Here is a 26,011-nt window from a genome sequence, read left to right as displayed (position 1 = left end):
TGTGTTGAGTGTTGGATGATGGCTGTGAGGAAAGGGAGGGAACCTTTTCATCTGAAAAGCAGTCAGAAGGAGTGAAACCAGTTGCAGAGCTGGGTTGTCTCTCTTCTTCCTGGGAGGTGATTGCACAAGGTGCTAACTGCTTTCACCTCCCCGCATGTCTGTCAGAGATGAGGATGCCAGAGCCTCATAGATGACCTCTTAGTTAATCACCCTCTGATAGAGAACAGACCTCTGGATGCACAGATGCAAGCAGTCAACGGGAGGAGTTTTACCTTAGCTTAGCACTGATGGCACACACTAAGTAGGAGTGCTGCTCTAGAGGTATACAAGCTGTTTACTCAAGATAAGTAAATGGTGAAAGAAGAAGTGAGGCAGGGAGGATGAGATAGGAAGAACTTGTTTTCTTAAACTGTTTTTCAGTTCTGTAAGGCAGTTTTGACATTTGTTGCATCAGTTCTCAGTAACAGTGAAAGAAGTGAAAAGTTCCCATGGAATGGCTTATTCTGATCTTGTTTTCACACGTATTTTTTGTTTGTGCAGTATCTGTGGATAAACCTGAAATGGCTAATCTCCATATATATCCCAGATAGCTTCTCTAAGAAATCCCTAATCTATACCATTATTCCCCCCAAATCCAATGTTTAGCAGATAAATCTGTCCATATTTACTCCCTCACCTTTGCATTGTTTCCCATGATGATCATTTTGCAAGGAAAGATCTCTGTGCACAGGGTATCAAAGCCCTCCTTCAAATCTATTTAAAACTCACCCCTGCTGACAAGACTGTAAACATCTGTGCTGTAGCAAGGCAGGAGCAATACAGTGTTACTGATACCTGGTCTTCTGGTCTCTCTCCAGCTGGGCCCTCTTATGGTGAATGGCTTGTGAGTTCCTTGTAGCAAGACTTTTTTCATGTGTATCATGGCTTCTACATACAGCCCTCCAAACTGAAGGAATTCTTTACATGCCACCTCCATTCAGAACATAATTAAGAAGTATTAAAATCCCAAGAGGAAGCTGCATCAATGCAGGAGAGGAAGCTAGAGCTTATTTTTTATTTCCTTCCTTACTTAAGGGTTCCCACCAAGGAGCTAGCTTGACCCTGATAACAGAGTAGTTAAACTGTCTCTGTGCTCTCCTTTTCATGGAGACTACATAAAATCATCTTCTAGGAAAGCAGCTATTTATTATATCACCTCATGGAAAAGGTGGAATGACCAGTTTTATTTGTTGGTTCCTTGCTTCCCTGTTATGAACAGTAAAAAACAAGTGGATGAACTCTTCTGCTCCTGACCCTTCAAAGTTCACATGATAGTGCTTCAGAAAGCACAGTTTACTAGTACTGTGGTGGGGTGTCAGCATACATAGCAGTTCATCGTTGTAATCAGTCCTGGAGAACCTGCTTGCCTCTTTTATGAGACAATGCAAAACCCAGCAGTTTTGGTCTAAATTTAACATAAATCTTTGTTGTTCCTTTAAAATCCATTGAGATGTGATGCACACAAAGAGTGTCTCTATGTGACTGAGAGAATGAAATGTGGGAAACCAAGGAATCCAGAAAAAATGTTACCTTCTGTCCGTATTTTGTTTATGACCCCCCTGGAATAGGGTTTTCTTCTATCTTGGCCTGTTGAATGGAATGTGTACTTGGCTCTGTCTTTCACTGATGGCACAGACTGTGTTAACAATTGTTAATATCATGTTGAAGTCCTAATTTCCTACATTCCTTTGAATGTTAATTGCCTCAGCATATTTATTTATCTGTATCCTGCAGGTAGATGGAAAAGTCAACATGAACGGAGAAAATTTCAATGGCGTGGACGAGAAGGATAAAGAGTGTACAACAGTAATATTTACTCCTTCGCCAAGCAGATCTCTGAAATTTGACGGAGTAGCCAGAGGGGACAGGCCCCCGGTAGAGTTGAAGAAGGACCCCACAAGTGTTGAGCTCAGTTTACAGAGGCCTGCCACTCAGAGTGTGCACAAAGAGCCAACAGTAAGACCAACACGAACAAACCAGCCTTACTTTCTCTGCCAATTTTCTGTCTTATAATGTATTTATTCACTAACTAATGAAATCTGAGTGCATATGTTTGCTTTATTTCAAGAGGGTGTGCCCAGACCAGGAAAAAAAAAAAAAAAAAACAAAAACAACCAGAACAACCAAACAAAAACAAATCCGTTGTAAATTAAAGGCTTCTTCCTTTGAGATGTGGGTAGAGAAATGGGAGGGGAAGATTAAAAAAATTTTTTGCAGCCAGCCTCTCTTTTTTTTTTTTTTTTTTTTCAGATGTCATGCAGCTGATAAGCATGCTTTAAATGTGCTGGGCCAGGGATAAATCGACTCTGTGTCCCAGCTATTGTGCGGATTTATTCAGCACTTCTCCTGATGTTAGCTGATTAGATCAGCAACATAATTGGACTGTGCAAACCGATCATAATTAGTCTCAGTTTTCAATTTTCAAAGAAGAGTATGTGGATGTGCTGGCAGTTTTGAGCATTCAGCTTTCATTTCCCTCTCAGAAATATTAGAAAAGGGGATAAGCTATTGAAATGCTCAGTGGGGCCCATGTGCTTCTTAACTGCCTTATCAAAGAAACAAATTAATTTTATCTTTTCATCTTTCTCTCCCCTCTTCCCCAGAGAAAAAGACAGGAATAAAACTAGAGCATATCACAGCAGGAATCTAGGTGCTACAAAACTGTAATAAAAGTAGATAGTAAAACCAAAACAAGAAATAAGGACTGGACTGCAAATAAAGCATGTAAAAGGGTTACAAACAAGTGGCAGGAGAGGGAATTCTCACCGTTCTTTTCTGTGTAACAACAAAGAGACTCGGAGATGTGGTGAGAGTTTGGAGTATGATAATTTTTTGCTTTCATCTCAGATTTCATCCAAGCATTGGCCAGATGGGAGCAGGCAGGGATCTGTCCCAGGGAGTGATGGTTCATTCATGCCAAAGGGCTTCTGTTTTATCTTATTCCCCTGCTTCATACCAGTCCCTGGCCATGGACAACCAAGCCATGGAGCCTGCAGCAAGCATGGGAGCTGGGATGTGCTGTGAGCACAGACTTGATTCTGTCAGAGGGAGCTGGTATAGAGTCAAAAGTGAATGATTTGCAGGAAAGCAGGCAGGATAGCAAAGCAGAGGCTGCTCCTGTCAGAATGAATTGGCCATAAGGGAAAGGCCAGGTAAGCATTGCATCTGATATGGGAGAGCTGGTAATGGGAATGTTTGGAGGATGGAGAAGAGCCTCAGCTTGCTGTAGATTAGAAGCACAACAGCAATTAGAAAAGTAGCTGAATGAAAGTGTTACTGTCTCCTTTTTTAGGATTTCCAGATCAGTATAGCTGTGAAAAAGTTGAGAGGAAATTCAGCAACAGAAGCCACTGTTTGGGCTTGTGTGTGTTTGTACCTGTTTGATGCCCTCTCATCTTTCCCTTTCTACAGCTTTGAGGATGATGTGGCCAGCTGAACATAGATTTTTATGTGTTCGCTTTCTGCTGCCAGTGTCTTAGCCCTCGTGGTAATATTGGCAAAGGAAGTAGAAGAGGTTGAATTCTCAGATTCCTTGTGACTCTGACATTTGCAGAATATCTCTTGGTTTATAAGCTTGAGTGCTCTTAATGATGAAGCCTTCTAGAGAGAACGAGTGTGCACCCAAATGGTGCTCTTGACGGAGTTTCTCTGCTCTAACTAAGGATTTTGTATTGCGAGCTTCACGATTTCATTAATAATGTGACTGAGTAGTGCAAATCATTATAATTACTCCTGGCACTTCAGCTTCAAGCATGTATGAAGCATGTCAAGGGCAGAGCAAGGAAAGGAGACTGCTTTGAGGAGAATCTTACACGGAGAAACAAGTGGAAGGCACTGAACGTGATGGGGGAAAGAGAAGGAGACCTGCCTGTGGCTGAAAGGGAATTTGCCAACTTAAGATAAGTTTTACAGGCTCTGTCCTTCTAGAGATTTGCTTCTCTTTACCCACTGCTTTGTTTTAATTTTCCAGGCCCCCATGCCTTAGAATAAGGCATAGGCAGTAATTTAGCTCTCAGGCATGCAGGAGTGCCCTGGTTCCTGGATGGAAAAGGCTTAGATGCCAGTTTACAGAGATGGGGCATGGTACTGACACTTGGCTACTTCACTGTGTGTGTTGGGGTGCAGGCCAGCATTGCTATAGACAGCTCAATATGGATGTGATCAGTCTGGGGCCTTACCTGCAAGAATCAGGCAGCTACGCCGGATTCACTTCACCCAGCCTTCTCCCTGTACCTATATACTTCAGTTTCTGGACAACTAACATAACGATGTCAGTCTGTATCTGCAGAGTCTGAAATGCCAAACTCATCCCTGAAGGTCTAACCCCTCCTAGGAAGGTTGGGAATCCAAATGAGCAAAGAAAAGAGCCTCCTGGGTTTGTCCCACTCCTCATAAAACAGGGCCTGTTTCTGGGCAGAATGCTGAATAACCCTGTAGCTGTCACTGTGAGCCCTCCAGAGGGGAAGAAGGGGCTTGTTTTTTTGCCCCAGCAGGATGGGGCTGCCAAGCTATACGTTCTTGTAAGTAAGAAAGCCTCTGAAGCTGCCACTGTATCACTTCCCACAGGGAGAAACCGGGGCTATAGTTTTTGTCTAATGCTTAACCCTGCTGAATTCTTAGGAGAGGACAAGACAACAGAAACAGGGATAGGAAAGCAGCTGATGGAGAAGCAGAGCTGTCTGGAATGGAAGAAACACCTACATTTCTTTTGTCTTGAGGAAACTTTTACAAATTGAACATGTTTTTAAAGCCCTTTCTAAACTTGCTTTCACTGCCTTTGTTTGAATACTTTCCTTTATTGATACAGTCCTTGTTAACAGTGTCCTTCTCAGGCTTTGAATAACATTCACAGGCACTAGTTCCTCTGTCTGTTAAGAGATGCTGTTTCTAGTGTTTGGTTTGTTTGTTTGTTTTCTCCCTAGTTGCTCTGAGATTTGTATTGATTTTGTATTTTATTCATTCATTTCCTGCCCTGAGTCTCTTTTGTAATGTATATATTCCTTTACATATGTACATTACCTTTAGCTCTCCTGTCTTCCTCTTCTGATTCTCTTCCTGTTCTTTGCACGCCTCATCCTCCTCCTACTCCATCCCTCTTAGGGCTGCTCCCCTGCTGTTTCAGTTCAGTTGTCAAATGGACTAGTCCTGTCTTCTCTCTGCCTGGCAGGCTTCCCTTTGAAGATCTGTAGCCCAGCTCTAAATCTGTCCGGCTGGCCTCAGGCAATGTCTGCAGTACAGGAAGATGCTGTGCAGCTGTACTTCAACAGCTCTTTTGGCCTGAAGTTTGGAAAATGGTTTAGTCAAGTTGCACCACTTAGAATGATAGTATGATTGAGGTTTGGGGCGAGCTAGAGAAGTGCAGGGGTTGTTTCGTATGGCTGAGACCTCAAGTGTCAGCTGTTTTTCTGACAGAGAACTTCATCTATGTGTGAATCAAATAATGACTGGCAATCAGAGACTGATTGGGAAACATATGTAACTCCTACCTAAACCTACTATGAAATGAGATGCAAAAGCTGCAGCAGGTGGTAAGGATAGTAAAGAAAAATATTATCAAGAAACTATACTTGTGTCTGTAGTGTATAAATAGAGTACTTTGATCTGGGGGAGGCAGATTTTACAAGAGACTCGCCTTTACTCAAAGTACTTTGTGAAATTTTGCCTATGGTTTAAGAGGTAGAAAGGATAAATTTGTCCTATAAGCAGGATGAAAATAACCTGCTGGTGTTTGTGGAGCGATGTGCTGCTAAGAGAGGTGTAGGTAAAGCACACCTCTCTTATTGCAGGTGGGAAAACTGGGGTAAAGGCCCAAAGACTGACTGACAGTGGCAATGCCAGCAATAAAGTGAGAAACATCTCCTCACCCCAGTCCTACCTGAGAGCATTACATCATGTTTTCTTTCCATTATATGGAACAGCAATGAACATTGCAAATGCTGAGAAGTTGTATCCTCTAGCTCTTTGAATCAGAAGTTGGCAAAGTAAATGTTTTGTTTTAAAACAGTATTTGTGCAGATTTTAGTGTAGGGGGATTAATTTGTCAGTGAGTAACATCACTATATTTTAACCAATCTTTGTATGAGTTTAGAAATTATTGGTTTGTTATAGCTCTAATTATAGCTTTGCTCTGATCAACCAAAAAGAAATAAATATAGACAGCATCTTTTAAAAGATCAGGGTGGAGTGGTGATTGTGGGGAGAGATTTTGGCTGTCTTTTAATTTTTTACTAGCTAGCTTAAACTTGTCCGTTTCTACTCACTACATGCTTGGCACAAAATAAACTTTTTTATACATCCAAGTAACACTCTCCTTCATCTTCAAAAATCCACTGCTTGAACAGAGATTAAAGTATAAGCTTTCTTGTGGTTGGGGTTTGTTGGCCAAGCAACAGGAGAGCAGGGCTGAAATCCTGATTTGTACGTATCTGGTAGGACAAGTCTTTGTTCTTTGATTCGTTACAAGAAACACTTGTAGAGTAAGTACGTCTGTTCCAGACTGACAGCTTTGCCTTGAACCACTCATGGGAGGATGCGTGGAGGGCTGGACTACCTGAAGGGAGAAAGGTTTAGGATGAGAAATGAGAGCAGCAAAGCTTCAAAGCAGCTAGAAGGAACTCTGCTCAGGATTTGGTTATGAATCTAGCGTCCATGTCTCACATCCTCCAGACCCTGATGCACTTTTCAGTGTCTATTAATGGAAGGAGCTTCTTTTACATCCCAACTGAGAAGTAATAACTCCAGAAAAATGACTAGCAGAATACTTAACATTATTTCTTGCAACACTTTCAAGGCTTCTATGTCAATTACTGATCCATCCTGATCTTTAGTTATAATAGCTGGCCTGAATATAGAATTATATAGCTGCCAGATGAGGCAGATGACTTAACGTGCCAGAGCAGTGTTCTGGCTGTGGTACTATACTGGCATAGCATGCAGGGCACATAGCTGTGGCAACCCAAGGTCGTGTCACCGTTACCACTCACAACAACAGAAAATGCTAGCTTTGATGAGGAGATCATTGTATGAAAATTTTAAAGTCAATGATATGTGTACAATTTGAATCACAGAAGATTGAAAGATATGTCAGGAAATTTCTACAGGTGGCTATTGATACTGCAACCAATTCCATTCCTGAGTGGTTTTACAGAATTTAAACTGTAGTTTTAACTTGATTCTTCAAGATATGTCTGCATTTTCACTGGTTCTAGACAGCTTGTTTTGTCATGTTTTCATAAAAAATATAGTAATGATATTTCATGTGATTTTGTGTACAAGTAGTGTTAATTGACCTAAGTTTTGATTTAATTTGCAATAAGGGTTAATAAAGTTCTACTGTAACTTCCTTTGGAGTTTGAATTCTTGTAGTAGGTGTGACGTTCAGTGTTGTAGGAGTTCCTAGTTGTTGTATTTTTAGGGTTTTGTAAGGATGTAATGTTCTGCCACAGTAATAGGCAATGTGGTTATTTCTGGCTTGTATAGCCTTAATTATAGAAATACTTGGACTGATATCCTGGTTTATGGGATAAAAATCCTGGCTGCCACAAACTGAACTAGTTTATTTTCATGCCTCGTGTTTGATAACACTATATAGTCAGCTGTGCTTGCATCTTTGTTAAATGGATACCTTGGTTAGCAGTGTTCCTTTGTCCTCTACCACTGTTGTGCTCATAACTACAAATGCAATCACAATATTTAACTTTCCATCATGGACTAAGGCTTCTAAATCCTAAATGGGGAAGTTCACTTTTAACTGCTGGGTAGCTAGATCCACAGGGTAATAGAAACACCAATCCAAGTAGACAGCATTCTTAAATTTTCAGGAGTTGACGAGAGTCTTCACAGCAGCCTGCATCTGGGGGCAGAGATAACCACAGCCTCTACGCAGCAAGGTTTTTCCTACTTGCCTTGCAGGCTTCATTGCCTGTGGCAGTGGACCAGCAGGTGTTGTGTGACCTTCCCTCGTGGGCACCTGCAGCGTGTGGAGTGGCTCTGTGGTCCTGCAGAACGATGCCTCTGCCCACACAGGCGCGTGTGGCTGTGGCAGGGTGGTGCCGAGAGGCTGCGTGGGTCCTTCATCCCAAAGCATGAGAGCTCCTCAGAAATGTCATTCGACAAGTTGTTCGGTTTTTCAGTGTCTGTGTCAAAAGACGATCCTCTTGAGTACAATGAAATGCTAGTATGCCTTTTTCATGTGCAGTGATAGCATCCTCATTTGATTACAAAATATTTATGAAATGTGAATGATGATAGTTTGTGGTAGAAAAGATATTTTATCATCCATATCAGTAAAAGAATTTTCTTAAATGTATCATATACCTGTGGATATTGGTATTATAAATAGAATGAGATATACTGGGAATGAGAGAGTTCCCCAGTGAAGTTGACTTAATTTTTTATAAATTACTGACTAATCAGTTTTATATTTTTAGCTGTATGTCGATAGCATTTAATTGCTCAGCAGAGGGAGGAGGAAGAGTCAAGTCTCGTGAGCAGGAACAGAACTTCTGCAGCATACTGTTGCAAAATTCAATTTTCCTGCAACAAGTAGTAGCTTGTATTTTTTTACACCTCCTTGAAAGAATTTCTATAAATAACATCTGTGTCTATACCCAGTTCGACCTCCTGGATATAGGTTATGTGTAGATTTAGTTAATGACCTTGTGAGATAGCTACATGGCACAGCACCATGTTCCTGAGGTAACTCTAGACCCACAGGTGATAAAAGTGCATCATGTCTGTGCATTCAGTGAACTTTTTAAACCCTCCAAGAGGCCAGTGTGGCTATGCTCTTCTTTCCCGAGCTCCAGCTGCCACCAGCACTTGACTTTCCTTGGTGTTTGTAATGCTGTTTGTAACTATTTGTATCGGCCCTGGTTTATCATTGTTCATAGCTTTAAAGCCTCTGAGGTTGAAATTAAAGCTGCATTTTTTATTTTTTAATTTTTTTTACATTTTTCAGTTTGAACAGTTGCTTTTTGAGAGTGGAGGATGAGTTCCATTGCTTTACCAAAAATAATAGTTATATAAAAATTAATAATTGAAATTTGCAACAATTTCTTTGGAAAGGCTTATGCTTTGGAGAAGTAGGTGGAGTTGCTAGGTAGGTGCCTCTTGCTTTTCCAGTTAAAATCTACCTTGATTAGGGAAAATCCTGAGCTCTTGATAATAGCCATTTGTTGTTTAGGTTTAACAGGGGTTTGTAGATTGCAGAATGACAGAATAATTCATGTTGTAGGTCTCTAGCTGAGTCTTCTGCTCAAAGCAGAATCAAGCATGAGATCAGACTTGGTTGCTAAAGGATTGATCATTTCTGTCTTGAAAACCTCCAAGGACAGAGATGACACAACCTGTCTGGGCAGCCTGTTACACTGCCTGGCTGTCCTCATGGAGAAAAGAAATACTTATTTCTGCATAGAGCAAGGTTGAGAAGGGTTTCCAGTAGCTTCTCCCCTGGCTGCTGTGGTGCTGGGAACCAGAACTGAAGCTGAAGGAGACCTTTTCTTTAGTTGCAGTCTGCTGGGGCTTTTGGTGAGAAAGCTCTCACTGACACACAGACTGGCATCAAGATGGGCCGGGTAAGGGAGAGGTGGGTTATATGTAAGAAAAGGGTAACAGAATGGCAAGGGGCAAATCTCTAGAGCACAGGACTTGCAGTCTTTGGGGCATTTCTCTGGGGCCTGTTTTGTAGCTCACATCTCATCTCCAGTGACCATCCCTCCTTGGAGCATGTGACACATGGAAGGGGCTCTCCGTGCCTTGTTTGCTCTTCATATAGACACACTCACAGGGGGACATGGTGGAGAGGAGGTCCTCAAACATTCCATGCTGCCTTTTTGGAGTGTGTATTTTACCCTCTGCCTCATCCAGTTTGATAACCGCTTTTAGGCAGGAGGGGAATGTGCCCAAAGAAGAGCAAGGAAGATGGTGAAGAGTCTAGAGCACAAGTCCTGTAAGGAGCAGCTGAGGGAACTGGGGCTGTCTAACATGAAGAAAAGGAGGCTCAGGGGGACACCTTATCGCTCTCTACAACTACCTGAAAGGAGGTTGTAGTGAGGTGGGTGTTGGTCTCTTTTCCCAAGTAACAAGTGATATGATGAGAGGAAATGGCCTCAAGTTGTGCCAGGGAAGGTTTAGATTGAGTATTAAGAAAAATTTCTTCACTGAAAGGGTTGTCAAGCAGGAACAGGCTGGCCAGGGAAGTGGTTAAGTCACCATCCCTGGAGGTATTTAAAAGACATGTAGATGTGATGCTTAGGGATGTGGTTTAGTGGTAGACTTGGCAGTGTTAGGTTTACATTTGGACTCCCTGATCTTAAAGGTCTTTTCCAACCTAAATGATTCTGTGATTCTATGTGTCCCCATGCCTTGCCTGGGGCAGGGAGTGAGGGTGGGCAGGGGTGAGGGTGCGGAGGGAGGTGCTGGGCAGTGGGGAGGACAGCGGGCAGCCAGCCCCAGCAGGCACCAGAGGAGACGCGCTGCCACTTACAGAGACTCGTGGCTGTGATCTGGCGCCTGTCCTGCTGCGAGTGGCAGCACAGCCCTTGGCAGCCATGGGCTCCTGTGGTTGCCAGCACCGCTCGCTGCCCGCTGGGCTTGCCCAGGTCACTGCCTCTGGCCACAGCCCCACATCGGTCTGCACCAGTTCCTCGCAGGGTGTCTTCCCAGACACATTCCCCTACCCCTCTCCGGAGTGTGCCTCCCTCCAGAGAGGAGGAGAGGCAGGAATTCCTGAGCTCTGCTGACAGCAAAGCTCCCTGGAGCCAAAGTGTGTCCACAGGCATTGGTGTCCTGTTGGCACTGCCAGCCAGACGTCCCCAGTGACCGAGCTGTGAGAGCCCAGGTCTGCTCTTCATGGGGCATGGACAGATGAGGGGCCGTAGGCTCATGTGGGTTTGCAGGGGGATATAGGATCCGTGCAGAAGGTGGAGGTCTGAATCCTGCCCCCAGAAAAGAGGAAATTTCATCAGATTTCCTCCCTTGCAGCTGTTAATAAGATGGAGAGGTGGGAGGAGGACAGGAAAGAAAGTCTACAATAGACTATTTCTGAAACATGTTACTTTTTATTTCTGAAAGTAGCCTGCTTTTTTTTTTTTTTTTATTTCTCTGTTGCATGTGCCATTTTCTAAATCTTTCGTGCATTAGAAGTGCTGTTCAGTGGCTGATCAGTTTGCTGCAGATTTTTCTTGATTTGACTACTGGGAAATCAGATGTATGGTGGAAGCTGCTAAACAGATCAGCTGAAGTGCTACCCTTGTTTTGACAGTGTGGTTTTAGCTCTGCAGCAGCTTTGTCCTGGGTCGGGAAGCTGGCTTTCCAAAGGCATTTGGGTTATTGACTCGATAGGGTCTCACCATATTTTTTCAGTCCTCTCTTAATAGTGTTTCAAGTATTTCATTACCTCTAATACTGACTCTGGCTTTTCCCTTCAGATAACAGATTGTTTAGACAACTGTGAAATAAAGGAAGTATTTAATTACTTTGCCACTTTTCAAACCCTCGTATGTGCTATGTATTCACTAATGCATACGTTTTTGTGTTATTCTGGAAGAGGAAACTAGGGGTGAAATGTATGCTTATCTCCAGCTAACACAATCCAAGATATCCTACAATTTTAAAAGCTTGTAGGAGCTATTCCAAATGAACTGCACGATGGTTGCTGGTGAACAGTTTGAAAAGGAGATTAAAGCCCAGTGATTCAACACCCGAGCGGCACATTCTGCTCTGAAACGTACTTCCCAGCTCCCTGCTGAGCTCTAAACCAGGCTGGTTCAAACACATCACAAAGAAGCAGCAAATACTGCCTTGAGGAATTAACACATACTTTTGTTTCCACTGTACTCACTGTGTTTCTACTGCATTATTCCCTGCAGGCCTCCCCGGCAGAAGCAGATAGAGCCACCAGCCAGCAGCAGGTCGAGGCCAGCCCAGGAGGTGCGGGACCTGTGAGTCCGGCGTGCCTGTCCCCAGGTGGGTTCTCACTTCTGCCCTCGCCCCTGTCCTTGCCCCCCACCAGAGCTGGGGTTTAGGCCCACCCTTTAGCAGGAGTCCTATAAGTGCATTTTGCAGTGGCACCAACAGGTTTTATTAGAAAATGCAGAAGATGTCAGAAATCTCAACACAAGAAAGAAACTTTTTACAATAAAGAACGATCATTCACTGCAGCAACCTCCTGAGGGTTGTGGTAGAGTCCCCATGGCTGGAGGTTTCCAAGGTGTGACTGAACAAGGTGCTACAGTCTCCCCTAGGCTCCTTTTCCAATGAAAGGTGGGACCAGATGATCTTTTGAGGTCCCTTCCAACCTGGGCTGTTCTGTCACTCTGTAGTTGAGACGACACACCTGACTGCACATTACTCGGGATGCAAGTTGTCTGCTTGGCCGTTTGTGTGAGTGAAAAGCTGGTGTCGCAGCATGCTGTAACAGAAAGCAACCAGGGCAGAAACTATCAGTCAGTAACAGCTTCTGTTTAACACCTTTTTCCCCTCAAGAACTTAAGAAATGGGGAAGGAGAATAAGAAGGAGCACTTCAGTCCTAGTAGGGGCTTTAAATGGACAGTATTGTGCACACTCCTGTTTTTCTGCTTTAAAGCCTTTATGTGTCATTCCTAATCTAGGAAAAGGAATTTGCTGGTAAAATTTTGAGCTATGTTCCTCAAAAGGGTGTTTCTGAAACATTGCCTTTGAGTAGGAATTTTATCTACTGCCTGCTATCATGCTAACTTCATGGTCTTTTTTTGTTATTAATTTTTTAAAACGGGTTTATGAAAGTTCATCTTGGTATGGGTAAGTAAAAGTACTATTTGAAGCAGGTATTTAAATGAGATCTCTGACTGTAATTGGTATATAAGCATAATGCTCCTGTTTGTTGAGGATAAATGTGACGTAAACAATTGAACTTTGCCCTCAAACATCAATGGGGTACTGTTCCCCCCAGATTAGAAGCATATCCAGCCTTTTCTCAATGTGCTGCAAGACTCTGAAGCACATGGGGTGTTAGAAAGGGCTAATTAGCTGACATAATTACTTTGGCTAGTAGGTGCCAATGCACAGATATTAACAATCTTGAACTGCACCTGACAGGTAATGTAGAAGCTGCAATCTTGTGGTGAACCAACCAAATTCTCCTCTCAGGAGTCAGCAGTGATGAGCTGGTGATATCTGTCTACAAATCACAGAGGCACCTTGTGTCAGGCTCCACACCTGTGAGAAATGCTAAACATTAAGTATTGATAGCAAAGTTTAATATCAGCTGGCAAGGAAAACTGAGATAGCATTGCAAAAATTAAAATGGTAAAGGAACATGGGTTTTCATTATGTCTGTTTTGGAGGGATAGATGTGGTCCAAAATGTGTGACCTTCTTGTAGAATAGCCAACCTCCTCTGCTATTCAGTATAAGCCAGATATTTCCATGCTGTCACCCCTATGCCACTAATGATGTGGGAACTGCTCCAAAGTGGTGTCCATCTGACTGGCAGCAGGAGCAGCTCTTCTTTCTGCTTGTGTGCAGGTTCTTAGTGGAGCCTTGGGGTGCATCTCTTTCTCAGCTCCTTCTCCTAGCCTGTCAAAGAGGTACATTCAGAAGCTGCCACTGTTTCCATGGTTGGAGAGGGGACAGGATCTGAAGCTGAGATTCAGCTTTAGGAGGTTAGAGAGATGTCTGGATGCTTGTGCGCTGCCTGGAATGCTGGCAACTGTTCTGCTTCCAATGGTGGTACTAGCTGACAGTAGTTTAGCTGTCATTGTCCTCAGCTGTAGGCCTGTGCGCTCCTGGTCCCTTCTCCTTTTAAACCAGCATCAACTTGTTGGGGTTTTTAAGAACTGAATGACAACTAGGTAATTCCAGTCCAAGGTTTCCTGTTAGCACAGTTTGTTTGCTGTCTGATGCTTGACTGATGTGGTTTAGTGGAAACAGGCAAGCTGAAATATCCTCTGGTGCTGATGGTGAGACCATGTTAACTGTGGTATAGCTACTTATCTGGGTAACATCTTAGGATAGAATTTATCACACGACTTCAGTAAAGAGATCTATACCTTAGTAGGCACATTCTAGGTTACAGCTCATCTCAGCTGAAGAGGAGTGTCTGAAATAGTTTGGGTGGCTCTTCTCCAAGAACTGCCTCTCTGTCCTTGTTGACCATGAAGGTTGACCCATGATGCCCAAGTCAAGTGTAAGCACCTACATTTTGTCAGGTGAATTTCAGTCTTAAAGCTTTGTCTCCTCTGGGAGATTAATTTTCCCTGTGTTGAAGAAAGAAGATTATTTTTTCAAAACATCCAGTCAATGGGCTCACAGTATATCCAGTAAGCAATCGGATTGTAAGAAATTAAATAGGTCTACATTTTATTTGAAAAAATATCTTAACCTTGCACCATTATCTCATATGTGTGGATTAGGTTCAGATCAAAAGCAATTCAAGTCCACTGCAGCTTGTGCCAGCCCTGTTGTGAAGAGATTAGAATTTCTTCCCAGTCCTGTCCTTTCAGAGGAAGCTGCTCCAAGTGAGAAGGATGTGAAGAAACCTGAAATGGAGCAGCAGAAGGAAGCAGAGCTCCCTGCTACTTTGGAGGTATGTGCAGACAAGAAAGAGAGGGAGTAGAAAGCAATACAAATAAAAAAAAAAAAATCTGACACTGAAACATTTATTGTGCAAATTGGTATTTTTCTCTATATAATGACACTTCAGGAGTTCATTCAAAATAATCTGCCAGGCAGTGACCCTGGAGAACGGTTTCTGTGCCAAATCCTATGGTCATCGAAGAGTTCCCCCTCCAAAGGAACTCCCTAATGTCTGCTTGTAGCATTTGAACCTATAAACTGGCTGGAGCAGAAATGAGAACGTAACCTGCAAACCCCATCCCAGCATGTGTTGGGAGGGCAGAGTATCCAGAAGGTGTAGACAGTGGAGCTTAACCTCTTAGTCCTTTTGACATGCTGAACAAGTGCAGGTGGTGGCAGAGGTAACAAACAGCCACGACCATAGTGCTCTGTCAGGTAAGTTAGACGTTGATCCTGGGTGTGCAGGGCAGTGTGAATGTCAACAACAAACAGCTACCACTTATTTCCAGGACTTAAGTACTGCAACTCCGTGTCGTAATTCTGGAGATAGGGGCTTCATCTTTGATAATGTTGATTCAGAAAATAAATAGAAAGGGTTTAAGTTAACCTTTGATTGAGCCTGCTGATTTGTGAATGCTGTTTTCTGCTCCCAAATGTCTGAACAGGTGACGAAACCAAAATCCCTGGAACAAGGCGGGAGTGCAGTATTGCCATTTTTAAAGAAACTACCTGAGACCAGCCAAGTTACTCTGCAGAATTCTGGTCTACAAGGTGAGCAAAAAGCATTTGGAGAACTCGGCTAGAGAGTAACTGAATACGTGTGTGTGGTGTTCAAGGAGAAGCACCTAATTAATGATCTGGAGGGTTTTGGAGCTAAAATGTTTATTTTCTAGTTGCATCTGACTGATATTAATAGTGTGGCTTCTATGATCCAAAGGACTCTTCTGGCTGTTCCCCTTAAACACAATAGCAGAACTGCGACAAGACAGGGGGGCACAGAGAACCCTGTCTTGCACTTACCTGACCTAGCAATAAAAGCTGTATTATGTCAGTGAGTGTTATATTTTATTATTTTACTACTGTTGCTCACAGATTAAAATGGCTTAGCAATTGGTTTTATTTCACAGTAAAAACTTCTGGAGATAAATTCTGCACTCAGCTGCTCATGGGGAGCCCTTTTTCATAGATGAACAGTACACATATCTAGCCACATCCCTGAATTTTACCTGTGCCCATCACAAGTTCTGGCAAACCATAACTTTTTTTTTTTTTGCTTCCCCCTGAGAATTTAACAGGTTATTAGCTAATGTATAGGTAATATACTGATTATCCTAGTGTTTTCAAGATTGAAACTGCTAAAGGTGATCCACTGTGGAAAGCAAGATTGTCTGAAAAGGAATAGAAGTCTCACTTGTTTTAAGTGGGAAAGTGCTTTCCAAACAGTCTCTGAGAACAATATAATTTTATGTTAGGCACAAATCAATTCAAACGTCAAGTAACAGACTATAGGTCCCTCGCCTATTTTCCAAGTGGTGCTGAAACACTTGGCTGCTCTCTAGTGTTCACAGTACATACAGCGCTGAAAGGATCACAAAATCCTTTAAAACCTGTATCTGCAATAGGAATGAATACGAGCCCCATGTGAAGACTTGAAGGGTTGGCTGCCCTTGACTGGCACTCATGCGTTAGGGCTCTCATGTAAGGTTAGGTGCCGTGTTACAAAAGTAGTATTTAAATACGGGCAGTCCATACGATCTGCAAGTTCCATTGTAAACTAGCCGCGATGGGCCAAAGTGCTTGTAGCCAAAAACCCTCTCGTGGCCGAGGTGGCTCGGGTCTGAGAGTCCGTCATCGCCTTCTGACTGCGCTGTGTTTCTTGTTTAGTCTCTGTGCCGGTGCCTGCAGAGCCGCCCCGCGGGGGCCGCGGTTCCGCTTAGGGTTCGCAACAACTGGCGGCGCTCGCAGTTTTTCTCGCAGTCAGGTAAATGCGGCGCTAAGACCCGCTTCGGCCCTTCTGCTGCCTCCAGTCGTAGGTGTCTTCGGACGTGGGGCTGGGGTGAAAGCTGGTGATCATGGGGACTTGTTCTACCTCTCGCTTTCGTAGAAAGTGTCTATTCCTGCTGCACAGTTGACAAAGAGCTGTTGGGTTGCACGTTGTTGTGATGCTCTGGTTTCAGGCACCCAAATGAAATCACTTGCCTATAAATACCTGTTCCTTAATTTCTTTAAATCAGCCTAATTTTCAAAGACATTTGCATAGAAAATGGCAATGGTTCTCTTCGTAACTGTGGCTCTTGAATAGTGTAGTCCCATCCTTTTAGCTTTGCTGTGCTTTTTCCTTCCTTGCATTGAATCACGAAGGGAAAAGTAGATCAAGGTAGGTGACACTCAATGTCTGAACACTGCTAACGTCTGTGGCCAGAAGTAGATGGCATTAGCTAGTGGTAGAGTAGAAACTGAATGTTAGTTAATATTATGCTCCCATATACACAGATAAAAAGTAGTTTTGTTGGTGATGGGTGTAATCTGTTTTTCTGGTTTATTTGCTTGCAATTCGTCCTCGCATTTGGTTGTGGGAGAAAATAGGAAACTAACATGGAGCTTTTTTATACAGATATAATGTAGCTTTAATTGCAGGCTAAGCACATTTTGTTATGTTAAATTTAATCTTCCTTTTTTCCATTTTTTTAATAGCTGATTCTGATAGTGGTGACAAATCAAATGTGAGTACCTTTTTTGCACCATTGTTTGGTTTAGAGATATGCGTTTAGCAAAAACGATTTTTTAATGTAAATTGTCTTGTAACACCCCCAAAACAGAATGATATTTTTTTTTTCTCATGGTAATGAGAGAGAAAAAATACAACCCAAATCAAGACATGGTCTGAATCTGGAATTTATGCATTCTCTCTTTATACCATTCAGAAGGAATGGTAGCTATACAGTACTTGGTTGCTGGAGCCACTAAAGCTTCACAATCTTAAAACAATATCTAACTCTAAATTATCCATTCTATTTTAAATGCATAGAAATTGGAGGAAACCACAATTCTACTGTCTCCTCAGTGAAAAACAAAACAAAACAAAAAAATTCACCACAGATGCTACTCTGAAGTACACAGTATTTCATATTGTTTGTCACATAAAAATAGACATCATCTCTTCCTATCAGATCCAAATACAACTCCGACTGGAAAGGAATATGACATCAAGTGTCTAAAATTGCCCTTGATTATAAGGATTTTAAACGTGTATCATGTAATGGGATCCTTAGTGAAGCCTGAGATTTTATTTCATTATGGATAAAAATTTAAAACAAAGTTATAGGCTGTTGTTCTGGCAGCCATATAAAATAGGAGAATGTTTTTTACAGTCACAAATTGCTTTGCATGTTGCGAAGATTATAGAGAAGCAAAATAGATGTTTTCTTTAAATTTGAGTACCTCAGGTATCTCTGTTTAGTGCTGCTTAGAGCTTTCTTTGAGATCTTTTTCCCTTTTCCCCCTCCAGTTGAAGTTTCCCAAGCCTTGCTTTGCAAACCAAATTATTATTTTATCATTTGGATGCCTGTGGGCATGCCAGGTGTCAATCAAGCTAAGAATATTGTCTGCTAACTGAGAGAACCATTATCTAGTTATCAGTTTCCCCATTTTAGCATCATCACCAGGGATAGGCCAAGCAAAATACAGCTTTCTCTGGTAGCCTTGTGAAATGCAGTGTCAAAAGTCTAATAGCTTGGTTTTCCTTCACGCAAGCGTTTCAATTTTTGGTCCTGGGATCCAGAAGAAGAGCGAAAGCGCCAGGAAAGATGGCAGCATGAGCAAGAACGTTTGCTCCAGGTAAGAAAGAAACTACGTGTCTTCTAGCATGTGGTTCAGCTGTTGAATTATCCCTTTGGACAAAAGTTGGGCATTTCATCTCATGTTTTTTACATCCTCTGTGTATGCTTGAGTGAATTCTGTGGCAGATGAGCAACAAAATGAGCTTACACACATGTTCTCTGTGGTTTGGGCATTCTTACACCTCACTCCCCCACTTCATGGAAAGACCAGAAGAACTCAGTTGTGCATGCCAGTGCAGAGTTAAACCAAATGTTGATCCTCTACTGTCTTTAAAGTATGTTGCGTGTAGCTTGTGAGACTGAATTACTTGGATCCTCTTTTTCAAGACTGACAATTTGCTGACCCTGACACCTATGCAACTCTTCTTTAAAATGACGGTCTTAGATTTTTGTAGACTTCTGCTTTGTTCACAGGTTCTTCTTGGAAAACGTCAAGCTAAATTTGGACACAAAGGGTTTGGTGGTTTTTTTTTTTTGTGTGTGTGTGGGGAAACCCCCTCAAAACAACCACTGGTTTTGCCTAGTGGTAGAGTAAGCTGTAAAAGGTCTGGTTCGTGTCTTAGTTGGAAGAAGTGCAGTGGCCTCGAGAATTGAATTTCCCCATCAGTCAGTAGTATCTTTTGAATCTGTGGTTAGGTTTGGCCCCAAAGAAATCATATCTTTACTCCATGTAACAGAAGAGCAAGCAACTGTCAAAGGACGGGCAATAATAAAATGGAACTTTTTCATCTTTTTAGAATGACTTGTGTTCTTCTCTACTGCTTTCTTAAGATTATTTCTTTTTAGCTAATGTGGTTATTTCCTCTTAAACTGGTGTAAAACTATCATCCTAGTTTTTCTGGCATGTATGGCTGTTCTCCCAGTAGTAAATGCATCTCTTCTGGATTAGGCAGATGTGGTTTCTAATTTGAACAGAAGTTGGAACTGGTGTAAAGGGATATGGAACTCACCGTTCTTCCCCATATTCAAAACAGTTCTGTCAAACAATTTTAAAGATCTCTTTGAGATAATTTTTCATGCAAAACTGTGTGAAAACAATTCTCAAGAAAGAATTCCATCAAGGAGGAAAATAAGGTGCTTAGCTAATTATAAGCTTACCCTCTTCAAACTTTTACACACCATTCATCTATCTTTTAAACTTGCACAGGTGTTCATCATTCATTAAATTGTACTGGCATTTCTCTTAAATTAGTACCAGTATCTGCAAAACCTGCTTATTTATATGCTACTTTGTTTAAGTTTTAATGTAAAATCCATGCCTAAGTGTTTTGGGCTGTGTGATAGATTTTTTGAATACTGTATAATAAACTTAATACTGTATAATAAACAGGGAATTTTTGAAATTGTTGAGCATAAATTTAATTTCTGACCAAAGATGTAAAAACTTCTAACAAATTAAACTACTTTTACTATGTTAAAAGTTCATCATGGTTTGAAGGTGTTAAATGTAAGTAACATTTAACAAGTGGTGAGAGAAGTAAAATAAGCTTTTTTTGACACTCATGGATGTTTCAAATTTTATCTTTCTATTTAGTCCTATTTCTGATTCAAACTCTCTTGGCAGATTTATTTTTCACTGTGGAGATACTACAGAATTTACTCCTAATACAGAACAGTCTGAATTTACCTGTATTGCATCTTCTTACAGGAGAAGTATCAGAAGGAGCAGGACAAGCTGAAAGAGGAATGGGAAAAGGCCCAAAGAGAAGTTGAAGAGGAGGAGCGTAGATACTATGAGGAGGTATAAGGCTCAGAGGAGGAGGTTGTTTATTGACATTTTTTTTGTATTTAAATGCACCCACTTATGTAACTAAAAATATCCTATACCTAGATTAATTGATTAAAAGCCTTCTCAAGGCTGAATTCAGGAGGATTGTTTCTCTTAAACACTACTGTAGGTGCTGAGGAAAATTATTCAAATATTTAGACAGGTATTCTCAGAACCTCCGCATAGGTGGAGGTGTCTAATTGCTGTGGAAGTCTGAGTGAGTCAGTATGGTTGTGGCTGGGCACGCCCAGACTTTCTTCTGGAGGCAGACCCTTGTGTGTTTTGGCATATACTTGGTGCCAGGACTTGGTGGAACTCCAGATGAAACTGTTGTCTGCCTTGGGCTTGATCATGTAGATATTTTGTAAATTTGCCTTGTTTTTTTAAAAAAAAAATAAAATCCACAGGAGATGTACAAAGCTTGCAGTTGTAGAATATTAACAGTATAGAGGATTGTGGTTTTCTTCTGTTGTATGTGGATCATTATTGCAGGAAATTGGAAAATATTAATGCTTTCAGTTTGACTCGCGCATTATGCAAGTTCATATCTTCTCATCTGTGCTTGAGGGCTATACTTGTAATCTGAACAATAATTTTTTAAAAAACTTTCATAATAAGTGTCTCGTGTACCAAGTGTAATTTCATATTTTTATATGAAATTTAATAGACTGGTGTTGTGAGAAACAGTGGTACGATTCCAAGTGGAATACTCTTTCCAGTTTTGGACATCACATCTCAAAGATGGTAATGGTGAAAGGAAAGGGAGTTCAAAACCTTGAAGCAAATTAAAAATCCAGGTGTTACGATTATTCTTGGTACTGCAGGTCCTTACCTAGCCATTGAAATATGACATGTAGCCAAACTTTATGCTTCTACTCCTTAAGCTCATAGTCAATATTCTGTATTTTTAACCCCCACTCTCTCCTGATCTTCTGGTTTTTAGGAACGTAAGATAATTGAGGATACTGTAGTTCCATTCATTGTTTCTTCAAACTCTGCTGAGCTCCTCTCCTCTTCTTCCTCTACCACTGAAGGAAACAAGACAGCGGTGAGTTTCTCGTGGACTAGTAAGGCAATAAAGAGTAAGCCATCTTCAGTACAAAATTTCATTCTTCATTGAAGGCTGACAAAGTCTGGGAACAGTAAGAATAAGAGTATTCCCTGAATCCCTTCTATAACTGGTGATACCTCAGAGTGTTGTAGCTTGCATATTTTTACAACTGAGAGTCATATTCCCAAGCAAACTGCCACCTTCCCATTTTGGACTGAAGCAGAGGTGATGCTTCCTCTCTGAAGCTGCTTCTCTTCTTTAACTGGTGCTATGAAAAAACAAGCACCTGTTTCTGTTTGTTTCAACTACCTTCTCAAAGCCAACAAAATCTGTAGTGATTTCCCTGCATCTAAAATCTTGAATGTAAGACAGTGCTTTAAACATATCTGAGATGAGACTGAATCCTGCCTCCCCACTTTTCCTCCTTTTCTCTGCTACCATTCCTGCTACAAAGCAGCAAAACAAAAAGATCAGTGTTCACTCTCTGATCTTTTAGTTTTTTTAATTAAGTGGCACAAAATGTTTAACTCAATGCATCTAGCATCTAATTAAATAAGTATTCCACAGAGATCAGAGAATGACACCTCAGGTGAGATCAGTAGAGTAAATGTGGGATTCCCAGACATAATTTTCTCCTGCCTAAGGCACCCACACCCAAGAAGTCATCTGCCTTTTTCCATTCAACTCCAGGATTAGGAGTTCTGTATCATCTGGTTCTCCTCTCAGCCTTCCTGCCCATTCTTATCACTCATCCCTGTTCAGGGGCATCAGCCATGGCCCGTTTTCCACATGGCTGTGTAGCAGTAACTTCCCAGGTGGAGTTGCTTATGCCATGTTCAGAGCAATGCCTGCACCCAGAAGTGAGGGATCTTATGGCATGGCTTACCTCAGCTCACCAATCAGGTATGATCCACTCCAGTACCATTTTGGAAGTTGTACTGGTGTTGCTATTTGAGGATGCCCGGTACATGTCAGTAATGCTTTGCCCCCTCACAAAGTTCTCCCACATCCAGTGGGAGACTGTCTAAACTCACAGTCATTCAAGGATGTCTGCCAGAAATATGTAGTGGGAAGTTTTATTTTGTCGTCCTGAATACCATCTCATAATTGGGATGTCCCTAACTTTTTTTTTTTTTTTCCACATTCAGTTTAGTCCAATTAGTTGGTTGTTTCAGCTGAAGTCTTTGTTAACTCCAGTTAGCCTTACCAAGATCAAATGATTCCACCATATAATGTGAGATGTACTTTATGATAATGTGTGTCAACACAATGTATCTGGGGGCAGCCTGTGCTTTTCCCATGCTGATCCAAATTCAAGGGAAGCTCCTTGTTCCCTCCCCTGCTGTCTTCTAGAACTCAACTGATTCAAACAGCTCTCCAGAGGAAGGCAAACAAAAAGAAGTTACAAGGCAGAAAAGCTGCTCTGGGAGCAGGACAATATGCTGTCTCTGAAAAGCAAGGAAAATGAACTCTGGCAAGAAAAGAGGAGGTATGGATCAAGCCTAAGCATTTCCTAGCCATGTGGAGGTTTGTGTTCTGTAGACTTCTGGGATGTCACATCTGCCCATGATTGATGCTAGAGCATCAGCATCTGGTGGCCTGGTAATATGTGCAATATATCCTGATCAATATTCACTTGCCACAGGCTTACACATATATGGCAATGTACAGTGCTAGTTGTGCATATCAGAAGGCTGGTCTTTTCAGTATATGGCTTTGCCAAGAGGCTGTAACATCAACCAGATAGGAGCTTAGATAGCTCAGGCATCTCTGTATGTCACTGCACTGGGTCTTGTGTGCAAGTTTCATAAGCCATTTGGAAGAATAAAGGAGCAGTAGCTGGTTTTGCTCAGAATCTGTGTGAGATTGCCTGGCTATCTCGGAAGCGCCACACCCAAACTTGCCAGATGGTGTTCTAAGTCCTGGTCTTTGCTGAACTGCTAATAACAGCTTTCACAGAGACAAGAAGTAACTGATGATGCTGAACACTGTATAAAGAACATTCAGAAAAGCTGTTTCTCTGGCAAAGAAGCCATTTTCTACAAATCCAGAGTGTTCTTTAGTGTTTCTAAGTGGCAGTGTGTGAGGTAAGCAGGAAGACTTGGCATATTTGGAGACAAACTTGTTAATTCATGACAGTTATCCTCATTGCTTTGTCATTGCTCACACAATAACAAAAATATTTGTGCAAAAATAGACTGATATTCAAAAGTCTGATTTTGCCATTATATTCTAGGTGGAATTTTTCCTGGCTTTATTTATACAATGTGACTTATCTTTATTGGCAGTGGAAATAAAGTGCTCTCAGGACACCCAGAGATGGGTATCTTGAAAGGAGGTGAACAGGAGCAACAGGTGCCGGTGATACAGCGCAGCTCACCTGCCAGACTGAATCTGCCGTTGACTCAGGGTGAGAGTCAAGACTCTTGATATGCATGTATTCTTTTCCAGATAGAAATCTTACGGAAATCTAACTCAAAAGAATTTTGGGAATCGACAGTACCCCTATACCTTCAAAATTTGAATGTCCTAGACTTAAAAGTTATTTTCTGTTAGCAAAAATAAATATGTTAAGGTGAAATTTAAAATATTCTTGTTTTTGTCAGAGATGAGCATTTCAGCTGCAGGTAGGAATCTTGCTTATAGGCCTGCATGTTCACTGTAGCAGTTAAACACGGTTATGTTTCATCTTTTACATAATCATACATAAATATAGGATTTATCTTGATACAGAGAGCATATTTACAACACTTACTTTGTGTTTTGATAGCTAATTAGATTCTTTATGTCCATTTCAGTCTAGTAAAAATCACTACCTGTGATGTGTGACCTTTTCAAGCCAAGCCTAAAGTGACATTTGCCTCAATTTTGTCGTTAGGAATGTTTAATGAGATTTAAATTTAATAGATTTTTTAAAGTTCCCATAAGTATTGATGTTTTTTGAATGAAGGAATTTCCACAAAGCATTGCTGTCAACAGAGTCACCCTGAAAAAAGGCAAATTCACTAATCTAGCATCATTATCTAATGCAAGTGAAGAGTGGAAAGCAAGTAAGTAGAACTAAAGACAGGAAGAAAATGTAGATTTTGAAATTGAGGTTTAGATTTTTGTTTTCAGTCTAGCATGAAAATTGAAGAGTCTAAAAAGTTAAACACCTATGGATAGTAAAGGTTTCAGTGTTATTACTTACTCCAAATTCAAATTCAGTTTATTAAACTTAGCAGGTTTGTTTTCCTTGTCTCAATTTTGTTGTATTCATTGTGCTTTGATAAATGCTGCTCAAAGAAAGAAAGCAGAAGATATTACCCAGCAATCCATCTTTCTGGATTTGTAGTAGTGATTAAGCAAACTTCAAGGGTTTGACAGTTTTTAACTACCGCTAGTAAGGGTTCTTCTAGGTTCTCTTCAATAACATGGTCCTCTAAAAGTATTCTGACAGATCCTTTCTTTGCCCCTTAAAGCATCACATTCTTGCTCTCTTCTTAAGTCGTTAAATAGTCAGGACTGGGGTTTTATTGTCTTAATAGCAAAAGTAGGTAATAGGCTTTTGATAGGCCCCAGTAAAGTTTTTCTTCTCTAAACAAGCTGGCTGTTGCACCGCAAGGTAAGGCTCTTCCCCAGCCTGTGAGCCACAGAATTCATCTGGAAGGATCCAGGTAGTGCATTCTGTCTCAAAGATGGGATGGTTGGCTGCCTGGGCATCACACAGATCATTGCATATTGTTGGGAGGCTGTTATTGTCACTGAGCCTTGTGCAACCATTTGAAATGCAGAAGGAAATACAAATGATTTGCTGTTTATCAGAGTAGTCTCATGGCGAGTAGTGGCTGTACCACCTTACTCTTAACTCTTATTATTGAGAAGTCTGGGTCCCCAGGCACCATGGGAAATTTCAGTCTCTCTGGTGATTCCTTCCTTACAACAGAAATACTCTATTTTCCCAAGTGCTGTTTGTGGACAGCTGTTTGACCTCGGCCTTTCCCCCTTCAGAAACTGAGATTCAGCAGCAGGGTAGATCATGTGCATGTGAAGGTAATGCAGGGGGATGTTGTTCCATAGAGGTCTTCTGGTGTAGCAGTGCCTGTATCTGACTTTGTGTGGGGTTTCTGAGGACTTATTTTTAAGTAACAGTACATCTCTCCTTTATGGTATGCCCACAAGCTATGCTGGTCTATAAGAATTGACAAAAGCATTTTGTCTCAAGTATTGAGATTTCCCCACCTCCCATTGTAGACACCTCCTGGAATCAGCAGTTGCTGACAAAGCAGTCCCCACATCGTTCAGAGGACATTCGGCAGAGACCGTTCCAGGGGCAGAGTGTGGGACAACAGCAGAGCTCTGCAGGGGAAACGAGGAGGTGAGAATGTAAAATAAAGGATATTGCAGAGATTGAGAAGTCCTACTCAGTCTGTTCTCCCATATATTCCTACTCAGCATTCTCTATTGGTTAAGTTTCATGGGTAGTCCTGCAGTATGAGGACATGTTTGATTCCTGGCTTTCCCATCAAGACTGCTAACATTTATCCACTTCGTCTCTCCTTACGGGTAACCCAGTAACTAATTTACTGAGGGAGCACGCCCCCTGCTTGCCACTCTCTGTCTTCTTTCTTCTTGGTTCTTTAAACACTCATCTGCATAACTGTTCATGTGCTTCATTTGTTTTAAGTGCCTGAGACAAACATTTATAGCTAGTAAGTGGCTAAATATTGGTGTGGGAATGCCAGGTGAAGTCTGCCTCTTTGAAATTGGTGTCCAAGA

At 41.6% G+C, this 26,011-nt stretch overlaps 1 protein-coding gene across 1 annotated transcript in view; it reads left to right on the top strand.

The window, feature by feature from the left end:
- The window catches only part of LIMCH1 (LIM and calponin homology domains 1), a 186,231-nt gene that overhangs the window by 149,921 nt on the left and 10,299 nt on the right, over nucleotides 1-26,011 (top strand). Inside the window, 14 exon segments of the mRNA XM_042808440.1 lie at nucleotides 1,774-1,995; nucleotides 11,910-12,006; nucleotides 14,433-14,605; nucleotides 15,261-15,366; nucleotides 16,501-16,511; nucleotides 16,513-16,576; nucleotides 17,290-17,318; nucleotides 18,349-18,432; nucleotides 20,083-20,175; nucleotides 21,146-21,250; nucleotides 22,607-22,664; nucleotides 22,667-22,742; nucleotides 23,542-23,663; nucleotides 25,487-25,610. Of these exon segments, the coding sequence (XP_042664374.1) occupies nucleotides 1,774-1,995; nucleotides 11,910-12,006; nucleotides 14,433-14,605; nucleotides 15,261-15,366; nucleotides 16,501-16,511; nucleotides 16,513-16,576; nucleotides 17,290-17,318; nucleotides 18,349-18,432; nucleotides 20,083-20,175; nucleotides 21,146-21,250; nucleotides 22,607-22,664; nucleotides 22,667-22,742; nucleotides 23,542-23,663; nucleotides 25,487-25,610 (1,364 nt within the window).

Source organism: Tyto alba, unplaced genomic scaffold (genome assembly GCF_018691265.1).
Source record: "Tyto alba isolate M040663 unplaced genomic scaffold, T.alba_DEE_v4.0 Super-Scaffold_6, whole genome shotgun sequence".
Taxonomy (NCBI): domain Eukaryota; kingdom Metazoa; phylum Chordata; class Aves; order Strigiformes; family Tytonidae; genus Tyto; species Tyto alba.
The sequence above is the reverse complement of the archived record's forward strand: the minus strand, read 5'-3'. Positions and strand labels throughout refer to the sequence as shown.